This window comes from Phasianus colchicus, chromosome 11 (assembly GCF_987193195.1).
Source record: "Phasianus colchicus chromosome 11, bPhaCol1.hap1.1, whole genome shotgun sequence".
NCBI lineage: Eukaryota > Metazoa > Chordata > Aves > Galliformes > Phasianidae > Phasianus > Phasianus colchicus.
In genome coordinates, this window is record NC_143446.1 from 17182606 (window position 1) to 17201418 (window position 18813).

Consider the following 18813-nt stretch of genomic DNA (forward strand, 5'->3'; position numbering starts at 1 on the left):
TTGTATTGCACATTTTGATACAAGCTCAGTTTCAGACTGTGGCATACATGCTGAATTTTAGTCATCATTCATCAAACCAGGTATTAATTATTATCAGAGTTTTAAGATGCACAGGAAAAAAAAAATCCACAAAACAAATTAAAAACCCCAAACCATAACTTAATTTTACATACTACACTAGGGATACAGAATAAGGAAAACTTGACAAGTTTTCAAGGTGTCCCAGAAACGCAGTTTTTAGGGTGGTGAGGCACTGGAACAGGTTGCCCAAGGAGGCTGTGGATGCCCCATCCCTGGAGGCATTCAAGGCTAGGCCTGGATGTGGCTCTGGGCAGCCTGGTCTGCTGGTTGGAGACCCTGCACATAGCAGGGGGGTTGAAACAAGATGATTGTTGTGGTCCTTTTCAACCCAGGCCATTCTATGCTTCTATGATGATTCAGAAAGCAATCACAGAAGCAAGACATTGGATTTTCAAAATTGTGTTTAATTAATAATGCTCACTAACTGCACAGTTTGAATTCATAAATACAAAGTTGTAAAAAAAAAAACATAAAAAACACTCCTCTCCTATGTGTAATTCTTACTGCTACATTTGATTCTAATGGCTGCTTCTTAATACACCAAACATGTGGAGATCAGCGCCACTGGACCTGTTGCCAAACAAGAACTCTTACCCACAAAGTAATGCTGAGCAGAGTGCAAATCCTTCTCTATCTTATAGCTTCTTCTTGCACAAGGAGATGAATTAATCTTTGGTAGAACAGTAAGGCAAACCAACACCTCAATGAATACAAACATTACAGATTAACGCAGTTAATATTCACGTTCATGCCGTAAAACAAAATCCATTTGTGTCCTGTAAATTAAAGAAAATAGATGACCTACAGAGCCATGACAGATTGAAAGTACGAGTGACAGAATTTCTTCCTTTGTACTGAAGAGAACAGCACTTCTTCTCTGAGCCTCTACAGGTGCAGGCCTAGCATCTCCAGAAGTACGAGGGATGAATCAGTTAGGCAAATGGGTTAGAAAGAATCTGTGACTTCTGTCATGAACGTACAGAGAAAGACCATAAGCTGAAAAGATTATAACCATCATCTCTTCTTAAATAAACTGGAGGTGGGGGGTTCACAGGGTTTCTTACTGCAAAATCTCTAAATTCTAGCCTGAACCAGGATCCTTTGGGAGTCACCACACTTTAAACATTCAACATCATCTCACCCAGGGTCAGACCCATATAAGTGCATCTCTTCAGTTGCCCATTCAGTGAGTGCTTTCCTATTTACTTTTGCAGTTGTCAGTGCAAGAGCAGATTACACAGCCCGTTAGGATAATGCCATGCAACTCCTTCATCTCCTTGAGACAAAGACAGGGAGTAAATCTTCATATGATAGGAATGTCTCAAAAAGAAAATTGAAAACACATTTCACCAAGGCAGTGTTCCTCCATCTCAAAAAAGCAGCATCCAACATTTGTGCATGTTTGCATTTAACTACCAACAGTTCAGAAAAATCCAAAGTGTTGTATCTTAATAGGAATCAATATGATCTGATTGAAAAAACTAGTGGCCAAATAACTTTTTAAAGAAAAAAAAACAACAAATTAAAATCACAACCAAGCAAAAAGTCATGAATGACACATTTAGCAGTCAGGGCAACTGCGTTTCCTCATTTTCAGTAGCAACAGCCCAACGAGAAGCATTGAATTCAAGAGGACCATCACATGTAGTGTTTCTGCAGGGCCTCCTGCTGTCCTTCTCACTCAGACATCTCACCACACTGCGAGCAACAAACATAAGGCTGCATTTAATGTCTCCCACGTCGGCCTTCAAAGGCATGGTGCTCTCTGTGTGCTGGGGGAGAGAGAAGGGGAAAGATGTACAAAAAACATAAATTCTGCCAAGGAGTTGAAAAGATGAACAGAAGACAACGATGTCCAAGCAGCCTAGGAAGACACAGTGTGCTGAGCAATCTTTTGCAATGCACTACTTAAATACACATTTAAATAGAGCCTAAAGAAAGAGATCTCTTCAATTCCCAATTATAATTTCAGTGCAGTGAGAGATGTTGCATTTCCAAATAGCTGATGAGAAACCAGAGAGGTTGTTCCCATGGAAATACCCCACCAGCACCTTGTCTCTCTAACAAAGGTGGAGATCAGCCAGTAGAAAATACTCACGTTTATAAAACACGGCTCTGAAAGAGGTGTGAGGCAGAAGTTTATGCATCTTTTCTAACACTTTTGCTTCACTTGCTAAGGAGGCATTCCCATTCCAGATCTGTACAACATCTTCACGGTCACGAACGCTGATGCTCACCCCTATGACTTCATCATCTGCAGAGCACAGGAAGCATCATTAAAAACTACTTTAAATGAGACATGTCTAATTCAATACTTATGTGCTGTGAAAGCGCCCAAAAGTTGAACAAACTGAAGCAATGAAAGAGCAATCCCCAATGAAGAGAATACCAATGCTCAAACCAGACAAAACAGTTAACAGAAAGAAACAAACACTGTATTTACAGAAACTGTTGTACTATGTAAATATTACCTCGTAGTGGCTTTAATGAAGTGCCATAAAAATAATTCACCTGTAATGTCATTTCTATCCTTGCCTACAAGGGAATCAAGAGCCCATGAGGGCTAACAGGGACATCTATCCAATTTGGCTTCTTCCAACTGTGACAGTACAATGGTATAGAAACATAATTTGGGATTCCGGAATTGTGGCACTGTGGAATTTAATACCAACCATTTCAATGCTGGCTAAGAGATGTTTACAACCCTGATAACCTGCCGTCCTCCCAGGAACACAGGCTGGTGAGCGGGGGACCAGAGGCAGCTCTGTGCTGCAACACCTGAACGCCTTGTCCTCCTCCTCCAGGTAGTCATACAGACACAGCAGCAGCAATCATTACAAGTTACCTGCAGCACAGCAGTCTGTGAACTGCTCTCCAACAGTTGCTAAGAGGAGCTCTTTCCAAACTGCTGCCTAAGAAGAAGAAGAAGTAGTAGCAGTTACTTTTGCCCTACTATCTCAATTTAAAAGTTCCTTTTGTTAGCTCAGTTTTGAGTACATTCTCATTATGAGGTTGTCCAGACAGAAAAGAATGTTTGTAGCAAGTACACATTGTATTACATAATTTCTTCAGTACAGTTAGAACAAGAATTTAGACCTTGAAAATAAAAACTGATAAAAATATATTTTAGAAAGAAAAATTGTTTAATATTTAAACTATAAATTTACCTTCACTATGTCCATGTCTCACTGCATACTGAATTCTCCCAAGAATTTCCCATAAGAAAAGACCCTAAGGCTTTAATTTTGATGGTTGTTTCTGTGGAAAGGAATCACTGTCTGTGCTAAGAGAGGTGCCAGAAAAACCCTACCAGTAAATGAAATGGATGTATATTTAAGCATCACATCTGATTTGCCTTGCCTATGAAATAAGCCTGTCTTTCAACAGTACGAATGCTCACTAGGGAGTTCAAATAAGGGGGAACAGCCATTTGCAGTTTTCTTTGGCTCTGTTAGATCAGTTACACTCTAATTTCCTTTTGACATTTGTTATCACCTAAGTCAAAGCCCATGCAAAACCTGGAATGCCTCTGGACCAACACATATAGTAATATGCTCCAAGATGAGCATTTTGAGTGACAGAATATATATATATATATATATATAAAGAATATATCAACATCTGTATTTGACTGTATCACCATAATATATGCTGCCTTAAAAGAATGTCTTTTCTGCTGTTTAACTTGAGATTTAGTGCTATTAAAAAGAAACAGCAACTAAACGCACCGAGGTTAAAGCAAAAAGCAAGCAGCTACAAAGACAACAAACCAATAAACTGCTTTAAGAAGTTTCCAAGCACTGCTATACCATCTTTGGGAACACATAGGGCTGCACATTTCTGTAACTCATCATCTCATCCTATATAACATATAGTCAGGCTATGGGACAACTGATGCTCTAGAGGTGGGACAGCATGTGGGCCGATGTCCTTGTCAGCCACCAGCCCAGACATGAATGTGGGATGACCATGCACTCTTGTTACCAGGCACAGTGCTCACTACTGAGTTGTCCTAATGGCCTCACGGGCAGGAAGCACTTCATCCAGTAGTAAGCAGTTGCAGGATCAGGCTTATGAGGATCTAAAAAGTATTAGTTTTTGTATTAAAAACCAGCATACAGAAGCACTGTACACATGCAACAACATTTAAGTGTCAGTATTTTGTCTGATTTCCTCAGAAAAACAGCCTTTCCCTCCCACCCTCACCAAACTTTGCTCAAGCATATCAGCTTTTCCAACGAGGGCTGTACAAGGTAGTTCTTCCTGGCCAAAGAGGTGCCGTGGGGGGTTGTGATGGTTAGAAGCACAGAGACAAAATGGAGAAATGGGCATGGGTTATTATTTATGCTATTTACAAAAGTATTAAAAATTAAGCCAGGTTCTCTTTCAGTTAAACCTTTCAGGGGCAAGCAGGGGTATTTATCATTTGAGATATCACAAAGCATCCTCATCTCAAGTAGTGGTGATCATTCAGCCTCTGAAACACGTGGCTTCTCTGAGCTCCCTAAATTCAGCACCCAGCAATGCAGCTCCCAAAACCATTTGTCACCTCTGACCATCTTCACACCTTGGATTATAATAAAGAAAATAACATTTCAGAATCTTTTGTGATCACTTGGGATTGGAGGGAAGAAAGCTGCAATTCACATGCAGAAGAAAGTCCACAGGCAAAACCAATTAGCTTTTGGCTGAAGTTTCAAGTGCCATCTTTCAGCATCTAATGCCTTCCTCAAGGCTGTCACATTTTTCTTACACTTCACGTTCACTGTTTGAAGGCCTGACCCAGCCCCCACTCACACACAAATAACACATGTGAACAGCTCAGTCCTTCCCTTCGTGACAAGTTGCAGGGAAAGTCACTCAGCACGTATTTGATAGGGGCACAACACCCAGCACACAGCCACTTGTTTCAGTAGGGATAGAACAACAACATGTCTGAACAGATCTTATCTTTCGTGCTTCCAAATTTCAGAAAGAAAACTCAAACACTGCAGTTTCACAAGAGGTACACACAGTGATAGACGACCAACTCTTGCCCAAGGGGTCATCACTCTTCTCTCCTTTACTCCCATACACTTAAAAAAAAAAAAAAAAAAAAACAACCTCCCCTGGCTACACAATCATATTACAAATAAGCATGAATGGCTTTTTATGACATCACAAGCAGCCTGATAAGCAGCAGAGCCATCACAGGAGGGATTGGGAAAAGAGACTGAGCAAGATCCTTCCCTACCAGTGGGAGACATTGGGTGAGACCCACCACCCATGGAGAACATCAGTCCTTGTTGGCACAGCAAGGCACAGCACCCCTCACCCCCACACATGGTGGGCACAGGCAGTGCCAAGCACAACACTCCTATTGAGTTGGATAGTTTGGGAGCAGTTGGTGCTCAGTGAAACTCTGGCATTTGTGCTGAATTGTGTGTGTGGAGTCTTGAGAGCATTGTTGAGGTTCTGGCTATAATCAGAAGGAGATGTTTGTATATTTTGAGTGCCTGCAGGCAAACCAAGTCTTGTGGATGCAGTTGGTTAGAAAATACCATGTTTGCCAAATGGAAATGGAATAGAATGCTGCAGCTTTCATTTGATTTGTAATACATCAACAAATGTGACTGAAAGTGCAAAATACTGAATCATCTGAAAAGAAACTTTTGCTCACTACCTTAAAGCAAAACATTGTAGACTTAGATGGTGTTTGGTTGTTACTCTGGGTAATGTCAAACCTAGAAAGTTTTACAACAGCTACTTTGCGTGGAACTAAAAGAAACCCCCTTATTAAATATTTCTAAATAAAGAGCCAGTATTACATACCGTACTTTCTTTAGCGACCTTCATTTTCCATATACCTCCTTTGGCATTGCTTTCCTCTTCCCTAGTTATGGGAAATAGATCAGTAAAATAAGAACTGAAATGCACATCTAGATAAACCTATGTCTGGGGGTTAATTTGCCCAGAAAATTCCCTTTTGAAATGCAATTACTGACTCCGGGTAGCATGACTCAAGTTATGACTTCTGACATCAGATATAATTCTTTCATTGTTCATATGAACTGCATCTCTCAACACCTAATCTCTCTCCTAAGGTTGTGTGTTGGAAAATATATACATTTTCCCTGGCTACAGACGGGCTTTGAAGTGGCTGCACACAGCATGGGAACAAGCCACAAAGCAATTTCATGTCTTACTATGGTAACCTTTTATTTTGGAAAACTCAGGCCTATTTTCACAGAAGCAGCTTATTACTCTCCAGTTTACCCAGTTTAAATAAAAAAAAAAAACACAACAACAAACAAGCACACTTCATTTCAGCTTTGTGACAATCAGAAATTAATTGCCCTATTCTTACCAAAAAAAAAAAAAAAAAAAAAAACAGCCTGAAAGCTTGTCTGGGCTACTGATGGCACTGACCTCCTGCAATCCTTTTCCAAACTGCAGCACCTTTCCTTTGATAGCCTTAACACAGATGCAGCACCATCAAGAAAGGATTCTGCGTTTTACTTGTCTAATAGGGACTTACCAAACCAAAACTAAAACTAGAGGAAAACCAGAAGTGTTCTCACTCACCCTTCCAAAGTTCCCAACTATTGCACACAAAGGCTTATACAGACACCAACATCTCTCTCTAAATCAACTTAGCTATTCTGATCAGTCACAACACTGCTTGAAAAGCAACACTGATCTTCACATGCATTTCCCTTTAGAAAAGCATTTACTTTTAACACAGGGTAGGCCAGAAACCTCCCAGAGTAACTCAACATCCAGTTATTGAGATATGATCCGGTTAGGAAACCTTAATCCAATCACAATCTGGTGCAAATGATGTCCAAGAGATCAAGTCTCTTCGGTAAATGGCTCAGCTAATTAAGATGTGAAGGAACTGGATCAGGAAGAAGGCATGCTAAACTCAATTTCCGAAAGGAAAACATCAGTGATTCATACATTACTTCATTACTGTCCCACAATCAAGTGGGAATTTGCTGCAATGCATCACTTCATGATGCCTTAAATTATTTTTAACCTAAGCTTGTATTCACATCTTTATGCATGCATTCTGCTTTTGTACAGGTGAAGAACAGTTAAGGATGCAGTCATTTGCATCACGATTAAACCAGCATCAGTGCAAAGAGAAAAAAGCAATAGAGTATTTCAGATACAAGTAACGTTCTGTGTATTCCCAAACTGGATTTCAAAGCCACATTTCTTAACTGTTAATTCACAATTTAATTTCTTTCTGACCTTTACGCTCCTAAGTGGACAATTGAATTCCAGCCTGCATTTTTAAGGAAGCTTCTCTTTTAGCTCGACACGACCCCAGAACACTCCTTGTAGCTCTCACGTTCTGGCACTGGCTGGCAGCAGAAACACAGCCCTCCTCCTGCCCATGCCCACCACCTCTCTCCACGCACAGTTTGTCCCTGCCCATCCCCAGAAGCACCACATGGCAGCACTCACCACAGGGGCCGTCTTTCTCCACGCATCAGGTGGTAACTGCAGCGCAGGGGCAAACTCGTCACGGGAGGGATGTTGTTGTAGACGCTCCAGAAATCCTTCATCGAGCAAACACACAGAAATACTAATTGCATTAAGAGAATGGATTCCGTGCAAATTTACTTCTGTGGCCATTTTCTCTACAACTATTGTGCACCTTACTGCCAGAGAGCCATCGCCTTCTATACTACAAGAAAAAGCTCCAAAGTCAATTGATTGCAACTTCACAGGGGAGGGTGGGGAAGATCCAATCCTGCTTAAGGTGGAGGTAGAAAGAAGGATACCAACGACCTAAAATCTACCAAGCATCTATCAGTAACTCTGAACGCTGTGCCCCAGTGCGTGGCAAATATATGTTGTAGTTATTTAATTTGCTTTCCATATGCTTTAGAGCCAAAGTCTGTAGGAATAGAGAGAAAAAATATCAAAATCAGAATTACGCTGAGGTGTGTCAGAACAAGCCAGTACAGGAAACTTTTTAAACATACTAAAAGTACACACTTAAATGTATTTTATGTAAAAACTCTCCACTTTGCATCAATTTGGACTCATCTAAAACTTCACTGGCACCAGCCTGAACTACAACAAATAAACAAAACCCAGCAATAATTCTGCTGAGCCAAGTGCCTAACTATAATCCAGATCCTCTGCCTAGATTCACAATAAAAAGTTTCATGAGACCATGAAGCTGAGACGCATGCATTAGTGCAGGAATGGGGGAGAATGAAAGGACCCAGGATCCATCAGCTCACTTTCTAACTTTTCTGCTGAAAAAAAGCAGAAGCTGTGATGCATTTGGGTGGATAAAAGCACACTAACAGCAGCAATGAGCAACAGGGAGGGAAGAGTAAAGAGATCCTAATTCCCTTTCTTCTTCATCCAGCAGTTGGGATGAAGAAAGACCTTTAGAGACTTGTGTTGCACCGACATGCAGAGATGTAACGCTGACATTAGTACAACTAATTAAGTGTTAGTTCATCTAATATTTAATCATTAGCACAACTTCAGAAACAAAGATTGCAATGCTATATGGTAAAACTCCACAGCCCTTGGCTCTTCTCTCTAAAAGCCATTACCTTCACTAGCAGAAAAGGAAAAGTCACTCCAGTTTCCCTCTCACACTCCCCTGCTGCCTCCCTGCACTTCTGGTCCCAAACCCAGGGCCTGCAAACAGCCTCCATGCCCTGTGCCAGTGTAACAGCCTCGTCCAGCACCTCCTACATGCAGGCTGTCTCCCAGGGCTGCTGCTGGAAACAGCATCACACACAGCGCAGGGCTGACAGTCATCGATGAGGAAGCCCAGTGGAAACCATCCCTACTTCATTGCATTACTGAGGCTTCATGAACTGAGCACCACGGTAAGACAAAGAGTAATCTTCTGAATTTCACACTAACTCTGGTATTAAAAGAGAAACCTGATTTACTTGCAAGAGATGCCCACTGATTGGCACCAACAGATGACACAGACATGCAGAATTCCTCATTGCTGTGAGCACTCTGTGATGTAAGAGCACTTTAATGCAAGACAGCTTGATGGAAGTATCAGAAAAATTTCTGCTCAAGGGCAGAGAGAAAAATGAGCACGGGCTGTAATACTCTGCCTCTGCGTAACGATTTGCTGCATTCAAACTTTGAGAAAAGAAGAAAACACGCTGGAAATCACCAAGTATAACAGTGCAGCACAGGCACCAGTGGGAACTGGAAGAGGCACGTCTGCTCACACCAGGACCCTCCATCCCCTTCCTGGTTGGCAAAGCCAAGGGCAATTCAAACAGCGACTGAGGGACCCCGCACACAGCACGAGGCACATCTCCCACCGTGGGGAAGCAAAGCCAAGCGTGTCTCACCCAGATGGGCGTTCAGGTAACTTCACACCTTACGTTTCGTGTTTCCAGCACACAATTCCAGTACCTCACCTGCACTGTTTGTACTCTGTAAATCTTCTTCAGGTTTGAGGCACATTCAGCTGCTGTGGTACCAGGAAGGGACCTTGCGGGAAGAAAGAAAGAAAGAAAAACAAAGCTGTCCAATTCGAGCATCGCGTCTCCCAGCAAACTTCTGAGTAACTGCAATTAGTGCAAACCCGACCCGCCCCCCACGCGCCCGGCTGTTCTCCCCGCTCTGAACCTCAGGCAGCACCGCCGCGTTCGCTGCGCTGCCCCGTCCCGCCGCCAGGTGGCAGTGTGTGGCAGCGTGTCCCGGCTGAGGGGACGGCACGGGGCGCGGGAAAGAACCACAGCGACACGTCCAGCACGGGGCAGCGCGCTGAGAACCGCCGGGTGCGAGGCTGAGTGACGGGCGTAGCAAAAACAGCCTCACGTTCTGAAATTCTGCTGTGAGCTTAAATGGAAAAAAGGGGGGAAAGGGGGAAGGGAAAAAGAGAAAAAGGGGGGAAAGGGGGAAGGGAAAAAGAGAAAAAGGGGGAAAAGGGGGAAGGGAAAAAGAGAAAAAGGGGGAAAAGGGGGAAGGGAAAAAGAGAAAAAAAGGGGGAAAAGGGGGAAGGGAAAAAGAGGAAAAAAGGGGGAAAAGGGGGAAGGAAAAAAGAGAAAAAGGGGGAAAAGGGGGAGGGGAAAAAGAGAAAAAGGGGGAAAAGGGGGAGGGGAAAAAGGGGAAAAAAGGGGGAAAAGGGGGAAGGAAAAAAGGGGAAAAAAGGGGGAAAAGGGGGAAGGAAAAAAGGGGGAAAAAGGGGGAGGGAAAAAAGAGAAAAAGGGGGAAAAGGGGGAGGGAAAAAAGAGAAAAAGGGGGAAAAGGGGGAGGGAAAAAAGAGAAAAAGGGGGAAAAGGGGGAGGGAAAAAAGAGAAAAAGGGGGAAAAGGGGGAGGGAAAAAAGAGAAAAAGGGGGAAAAGGGGGAGGGAAAAAAGAGAAAAAGGGGGAAAAGGGGGAGGGAAAAAAGAGAAAAAGGGGGAAAAGGGGGAGGGAAAAAAGAGAAAAAGGGGAGGGAAAAAAGAGAAAAAGGGGAGGGAAAAAAGAGAAAAAGGGGAGGGAAAAAAGAGAAAAAGGGGAGGGAAAAAAGAGAAAAAGGGGAGGGAAAAAAGAGAAAAAGGGGAGGGAAAAAAGAGAAAAAGGGGGAAAAGGGGGAGGGAAAAAAAGAAAAAAAAGGGGGAAAAGGAAAGAGAGAGAGGGAAGAGAAAGGGAAGAGAGGAGAGGGAAAAGAGAGAGAGAAATCTGTGTGGCTCAAGAACTACAAAAGCACATATGATTGTCCATAAGTGGGCAAAATCCAAGCTAACTTTGCTCCTTTATGTCTCACACCACTGAGCAAGAAATGAGCCACGTCTCGCTACCAGCCTGCAAATCTCTGAGCCTCCACTGCCTGGGGGCAGCTGTGCAGTACAACGGCCCGGCGATGCTCTGTGTCCCACACAGATGTCCAAGGCCACAATGGATGGGATATGGACAAGGAGTTGGAACTGGATGATCTTTAAGGCCCCTTCCAACCCAACCATTCTGCAGCATCTTCCCTCCATCACACTGATGCTGCTGTGGTAAGGGCTGCTCTCTTAAAAACAGATTATGTGCTCTGTAACAACAGCTTTCAAAGGTTATCTGTGTAATTGCAGTAGTCATGTAGCTATTTAATGCCACTTTCAAGATCAGCTAAAAATGAGAGACAGAATATTTCACTCCCAGGCCAGGTGGTTCATTTTAATGTTGAAGAACCATCAGCTGAAAAGAAAACCCCACCTGACCATCAAATTATTGGTTTTGGAAGTTAAGGTGATGGACTGTTCATTTATTCCTATTCCTAAGCTAGGAATAGTCAGGCAGTTGTGCACCTTGCTGAAAGGCTCCATACACAAGGTAGGAAGCTTCGTTTAAGGGTCAGTACTTGCAGGTTATTATGGAGTTTTTCCACTTCGGATAATTTTACTGCTGTCAACAACAGAATTCAGCTGATACATCCATACTGAACTTCAATTACTGTCACTGTGTTGAATTAACTCAACAAGCACTGCAAATAGCCATGAGCAGGAGGGAATGGCCCAGCCAGCCGTACCAGGAGCAGCTGCTGGACACAGAAAGCTCCGCTGGAGATGGGCATTAATGGGTTGGTGGCCCACTGGAGTTGCCCATCTGGATTCCCCACAGAGAGCCACTTTCCTGCACCTTCTGAATATTTTCAGGTGACATTTCAAAGCTACTTCAGGGTTGCCCAAGCAGATCAGACCCACCATCCCACATCTCATAAGGCTGTTCGGTCAAAGCAAAGCATGGAAACAGGAATAACCACCCAAACTGAGCCCTGCTGCCAGCTTCAAGAATAAAGAACAAAACATACAAAGATAAATTCCATTGTTTTACCCATGAATAAACCTCCAGGTGGTTGTGCTGATGTTAATGCTTACTGCTGAACTGTGGCTCTTCTGTTTCCCTGCACAGAACCAAGGATAGGAGTTGTTTTCAGACGTGCTCACACTGCCCTTTGTTTCCCAGTGGGAATCAATCCCTGCCTCTAGCCAGAGCCTTAAAAGCCACTGAGCACTTCTGGAGACACCACTGTCAGTATTCAGCCCCAATGGCTTTGCTACAAATAAGCAAAATATTTACTTACAAAGCATAAGCTCAAAAACATGCTGTGGCAACTAAATAAATCCGGCAATCCATTCTGAACGCAGACAAAGACTGATTTCAAGCCATCAAAGCCTGTCAAAATGCATTTACTGGGTTGAACGTTTTTATAATATTAACCATCATTTTTCATTGTAAGCCACCTACTCATGAGCTTTAATAGATGAAATAGATGATTCTAGATAAATAGGATTTTGCTATAGGGAAAAAGGGAAATTATTAAGCTTAGTTTCAAATATTTGATGTGCTCAGTTATAACAATTCCCAATTATTATGGAAACGGCTCGGTTATCAGAATTTATCTACTAAATGACATTTATATGGATCTCATCAATATAACCTGAGGAGAGAAAAAGCAGTATATAAGGATACATTTACCTGAAAATGTTTACTCTTTCCTCCAGTTGTCTATAAACATTACTTTACATTTGACAACACTTATTAGCATATTTTTCCCCTGAAAGTTACACGAAAGTTACAACAGAAAGGAAATGACCCAAAAAGCATTGCAGGAGCAAAGCGAGAAGGAAAGCAGTTGGGTCAGAGCCCTGCAGTGCAACCTGCATCACTGTGCACACACACACAGCCACTGGCAGGAACGCATCTTTGACAGAGTTTATCTAGAATTGAGACTTCTGCAGTGAGCTTTGTTCAATTTCTGGTAGCACTGATTTGTAAAGAAGGCTGCTGGTATTCTGCTATTGGCTGGAAGTGGCATGCCAGCAAAGCTGGCAGCTCAGATGCACTCTGATCTTCCAAAGATGCCTTTTTGCAAGCATGCGCATCATCTCCATCCCTCTGAGCGCACACACGTTGTGGACCAAGAGCTGCTGCTGCCAAAACCTGCAGCTTCCCCTGGGGAAAGAGCAGGCAGGGAGCAGCTCTGGTACCTTCTTATTTCAGCAGGGAAGGACTTACCTAGCATAGCTGTAAACATTTAAGGGCACACTGAACCAAGCAGACAGTTTGGATCACACCCATACATACACATCAAAAAAACAAAATCAGTTTCACCATCTATATATTTACACAGATGTGCAACCCCAGCTCCCATTAAGGGATGGTTTCAAGTTGCCAGCCTGTCCTGTTATCCACGACATCCGAGCCTTTTGCCATTTCACTTCAATTCCCACTTGTGCAATCTTCACATCGAATACACTGTTCAATATGAGCATAGTGACCAGATTTCTAATCTTTGCTTTTACATCATTACATTTTGTGAGGCATAATCACAGTGTTAAATGTATATATTGATATATATATATATATCAACCCACAGTATTGCAAAAATCAGAAAAACAACCTTTCCTTTAAAAGGCAGAACCCCACACCAATCCCTCGCTGTGACAAGCAGGCGTGTGACCAGCCACCAGCAGGAATCTGCTTCCTAGTGTGACACCAAAGGCATCTGCAAACCCTGCTGACACTGCCCAGGCCTCCAACGTCACCAGGGCACTGCATGCAAAGCACTACAGAGATGTCATGCCAGTATGAGCCTGGGAACCTGCAGATCTTGACCTTGAAGCACTTTAACAATTGAAGAAGGAAATCTCATTTCTTTCCACAGAAGGAAAAAAAGCCAGGGAAGCCATGATAAAATTGAGGCGGCTGAGCCCAGGTGAATCACTCACATCACTAGCTGCTACAGAAGTGCTGCTTTTTGGGTATATATTTTAAGTGCGACTAAATAAAAAGACACATGGTGGTGGTGTTAAAACATATGCCATGGATCTCTCACTAGAGTATAACAGAACAATACACATCTCTACATACCCCTTCCAACTTGTATTTACCCTACAGTGTCACCTCCTTCTGCACATCAGCCCAAATACCAGGTAACACACAGCTGCAGTCAAAATCAATACCATCTCATAGCTACCAGCACTGCTCCATACCAGGCGTTACTGAGGTTCAGTAACAGCACCCAGCTGTACTCTGTGGTGTGTTCATCACATATGAGCCCAAGCAATACCTCATCAGCAAGTCTACACAGGTGCACCAATAACATTACAGACCCTGTACTGACACAGCAACCTCCTCACGCTGCAGTTCTTGGCCATGCAATAAAACATATCTCCTGTGTGCTTTTAAATGCCTTAGGTATTTATTTTAATGCATGGAACACCTCTTCTGTTTTGTTTTTATCCCTGTTCTCTGCCATCATTCCATTACTGTTGGTGGTAAACACAACTCAGTGTTGTGTGCAGACCCCTAGTGCCACTTTTTTAATATATTATATGGTTTTTTAAGATAAGGAAGAACAACACTACCTAATTAAATGTACCTAGAAGGGATCAGAATGACAGATAAAATAAGATCATGAATTCTAAGACTCTAAAATATAGCAGAATCAAGACACAAGGAAAAAAAAAATAAATCATGATACACTTCAATAACTTGAAGTGGCCTTTAACTTCCAGCAGCGGTTGTACAGCCAGGCTGCTCCTCCCTACCTGGCTTGTGGACACAGCACACCTGCACAGCAGCTTCAGCAGCACACAGCAGTGTTTAAGAGTAACCAAACCAAAAGCACAGTAACCAAACCAAAAGCACAGCTCAGACCCTGACCCTATCTGCAACCAAATCAGGAGCTCAGAAATAACTGCTGGCGTTACTTGTAAGACTCGACTTGCAGGACCTGAGATCACCTGCATGCTTCCACTGGTTCCACAGCATCCACAGAGATGTCTGAGTTGAAAGGAACCTTGAAAGGTCATCCAGTCCAACTGCCCTGCAAGGAACCTGCTCCATTTCTCTGTCACCGTGTTTGAAAGATACAACCTGAAGGAGCAGAGCTTCGCAGAGTGAGGAAAGGCCTTCAGAGCAGAGGAGTGCTCTTGAGCAAGGGGAGAGAAGAAACACCAGAAACAGAAAACAGGGGAATACAGAAGATTAATAACGAGACAACAAATGCACAGCAAAGCAAATAAATAGGGAAGGATCCAAGCTTTCTGTTTCGGTTTCTAGTGCTTATGTGCAGCACGGGGGAGCTCCCTGTGACCGCTGGAGATGGGAGATAAAAGTTCAGGCACAGATCTGCAGTACGCACGGAGGCACAGCGCTGCAATAACGCAGTTTTGCTCACCCTCATAACTGTTCTCTTCCCACCCGCAGGAGCCCCGGCCCGAGTACGAAGGGTTACGGCCCTACGGCCGCTGCCCCCAGCAGCGTCACGGCTAAAATTGGGGCGCGGAGATCGCCCGCACCGACGTGCGGTTGTCGAACGACAACAGAAGCGGCTCGTCGAGCGGCTGCGTGAAATACAGCCCCGCAACCCGGCGCGTTACACCAAAAGTTTTCCTATACGCAGCACGCGACCGAGTCCCACTGTCCCACCAGCAAGCCACAGGGAGCAGCGATTTACCCCCAGCCGCCCCGCCCCGCTCACTTGTCGAGCCAGAAGGTCCACGCCGAGTGCAGCGGCAGCCCCGGAGCTTCGGCCCCGTCCTCATCACCTCCCGGTGATCGCAGCGGCTCCGGGCCCGGGGCGCTCAGCTCCATGTCCTGCCCGGCCGGCCCGCAGCACCGCCCCCGGGGGATGGGGCGGGACGGGGGAGGCGCGGGGTGGGGACCGCGATGGCCGAGTCCAACCCCCGGCTGCTCCGCACGGCATCGCACGAACCCAATCCTATCGCTGTCGGGGCGCTCCGTGAGCCCACGGCGCCCGCCCTCCCCTGGCACAGCTTTCCAGACTTGAAGAAGTTAATTCTTTAATTTCTTCTCATCTTCTCTACCACCTGTTTAATTTGCATGCTTGTTTAAAGGGAGGTGTTTCTCATCATCCAGCATGGGCGTGTGCTTAAAAGACTCACGTTATTTTTATAATAGTGTTTTCTTAAATTAAGATTCTCCCCAGTGGGGCTGTAGTAAAGTTAAACACCCACATAAGCGATAGCAGGATCAAAGACCGTGAATCACATAGGATTCTTTGCAAGCACCGTTAGTAGGATGAATAATTTTATACGTGCTCCTTCCTAAAAGAAGAATCAATGGAGCTGCACTCCTGCAAAGAAATGAAATGTGGCAGTAAGTAAGGACAGAGATCGCCCGTGAAAAGCAATCTGCACAGTGACAGTGAAGAAACAAAAAAAGTTAATGATTATGTTGTGCAGATGGAAAATGCTAACTGCTCAGCCAAATTAAATAAGGTCTGGAAAACCAGTTGCACCATCTCCTGCAATTTAATTTACTGCTCTTTAAATAGAAGGCAAGATAATGACTGGGAGAGCTCGAAGTCTGAAATTCATTGGTGTGCCCACCCTGAGCAAGCTCTCTGTTTCAACAGTGAGCCATCCAAGATGTTAATCCTGAGCAAAGTGCTGCAATAGATGGCCGTATCTGGGCACAGCAGCCTGGGTTTGATCAGGAGAGAAGAAAGTAGGAGAGCACCGATTTGCTGTGACCTAAAGGGGCACCACTCTCCTCTGGGCCACCAACAGCCCTCACACGTGATGTTTTTATTGTCCCTCTGCTGAAGCTGCCAATGAAGTGTTAATTTTCTACTATGCTGCACAGTCCCTCTGGAACTAAGGCCAGAGCCAGCAGCACACATTACAAGCACTAAATCTCTTTGAGGCCACCTCTGATGGGACAAACACACTTCAGTGAAAGCCTTCAGATCCCATCACCAGAGAGCCGCTCATCCTCCAGAACATTACAGCTGAGGCTGAAAACAAATGATTTTGTTGCAAACAACCTGAGCTGTAAGGAACAATATCAAAGCACAACCCCCACACTTCCAACACAGCAAATAGCAGGCAGCACATCCTGTGTCATTATGCCAAATGAGACATGTAAACCTCCATTTATTTCTTGTTTACAGCAGTAAATAGCAGGCTTTGCAGGGGCACGAGGTTTGTCGTGGGAATCTCAGATAACAGTAAATTAATCTGGTTTGGGAGGAAGGGCAATCACAGGATGCATTGAATTAGCACGTACATCCTACACCTACAGAGATTTCCAAGAAGTCGTGACACAGAAGCAAGAACACATCTCCTGAGGGGGATCTCACAAGGAGAAACGAAGGTGAGAGAGCGTCCTGATCCTGCTCAGCCTCCTTGCACTGAACAAAACCAATTCAGAGATTAGGAGTCCCAGGAAATTGCTAGCACTTTGAGAGAGAGATGTATAGGCTTTAATTAACAATGTGTTTCATTGATATTTGCCGCATACCCAGAATGTTCACTTGTAAAGAAACCCTGCTGATGCCATCTCCTGTGCCTCCGTACCTTCCCCAGCAGATTTGCAACACACAAACTGTGTTAGTGTGCAACTCCGTGCTCCAAGGCTGTGCAAAGATGAGGCGACCACAGCTCACCACTGCAGGTGAAAACAAAAAACAAAAACAAACAAACAAACAAACAAAACCACAATGATTTTCTGCCGTGAAAAGTTCTTATACAGCAGAACTGGGTGGCTAAGAGGAGGTGCCAGCAGGTAGGTCAGCTCAGCTGATTGCAGACTGGTAACAGCTGAATTTTTCCAGCCATGCACTGGCAAGGTGGATTGGGAAGAAAGAAAACAAACAAGTGAGGTAGAGTGGGAAAAGCAGTTCAGGCCTGCTCTGCATGCTCCTAGCACTGCTTTCCTGCACCTAGTTTAAGCACCTGTTTGCTATAAGGGCCCAGCACTTTGGCATGGAGCTGACTAGCACTGAAGCAGGCACACTGCAGCTGGAAAAAAACACTGTAACTCCTTCCATGGTCTTGACATTTAAAGCCTTGCCCTTATTATCTCCAAGCCTGGCAGCAACACATGCTCCAGGCATTATCTGCCTGCTTGGGTGGGTTTTCTCATAGCTCCTGCTCCCAGCTAGAGCAGAAGACTCCTGCAATACAAGCAGCAGAGGCTGGAAGGGGCAGACAGCCTCTTAAAGCATTTAGGACCATCCTTCCCCTTGCTGGCAGTTGTATAACATCACTGTGGCAACTACAGTGCTTGCACACATGAGAAATATTAGGAAAGCATTAGGCTTATTTTAGCTATGTTTTAACACTGTTTAGCACCTGCAAGCGAGGAAGAGAACAAGCACCATCTGAGCAGTCATGTTGTACTGCCACACTGGAAGCCTTCCACAGCTATTTCCGAGGCAGTAGGTATGACACCTTGGAGAACATCAAGCTGATAACCAGCTTTTGCTTATTTGGTTCTCCTGATAAAAAAGGAACTTTGTGAGATGTTGAGAAAGACCTCTGTCTAGCTGCTGCTCCTCTTTTTTACTTGGAGCCAGAGCTTGCTGCAGCATAAACCTCCCTGGCCTTGATTGCTGGCTGGAGCACAAGCCCTCTCTGCTGTGCCCAGCTGCTGCTGGTGCCCTGCTGGCATACAGAGCCAACAGCCATGAAATGTGATTCCTGTACCAAAGGCTGCTGTCATGATCACTGGCTCTTGAAACACTGCCTGTGCCTTCAGAAGCATATTAAGTAATGCAGGAGCTGCTTCTGATCGCTTCTCAGGAAGATAAACTGATCAAGTGAAAGCCAAAGCAGAGGTGAGGATGAAGGGATTTGATTTGATATTTGCTTCCAAAGACTTAAACAAACATTTTTTAAAACCTAAAGCATGATATTAAAGAATTGAATCCAAATGCTTTTGGCAAAAGCTCCCCCATCTAGGAATGATTTCATATCAGCCAAGCTGTTAAGCAGAGGTTGTCATGGAAACAAGTTATATTCA

The 18813-nt window shown here is 44.1% G+C and overlaps 1 protein-coding gene across 4 annotated transcripts; it reads right to left on the reverse strand.

The window, feature by feature from the left end:
• Positions 1-464: 464 nt before the first annotated feature.
• On the reverse strand, positions 465-17476 carry EIF4E3 (eukaryotic translation initiation factor 4E family member 3). 4 transcript variants are annotated; one of them, XM_090148443.1, is made up of 7 exons: positions 17311-17476; positions 9486-9558; positions 7534-7628; positions 5893-5953; positions 2927-2993; positions 2180-2335; positions 465-1853 (listed from the first exon to the last, which is right to left on the reverse strand). In XM_090148443.1, exons 3-7 carry the CDS (start codon positions 7557-7559, stop codon positions 1807-1809), a joined length of 357 nt encoding a protein of 118 aa, XP_090004569.1. In that variant the 5' UTR covers positions 7560-7628; positions 9486-9558; positions 17311-17476; the 3' UTR covers positions 465-1806. The 4 variants fall into 4 exon arrangements, with proteins under 4 accessions (XP_090004569.1, XP_031461676.2, XP_090004568.1 ...); XM_031605816.2 differs by lacking the exon at positions 17311-17476 and adding an exon at positions 15527-15808; XM_090148442.1 differs by lacking the exon at positions 17311-17476 and adding an exon at positions 15503-15594.
• Between the last annotated feature and the right edge of the window lie 1337 nt (positions 17477-18813).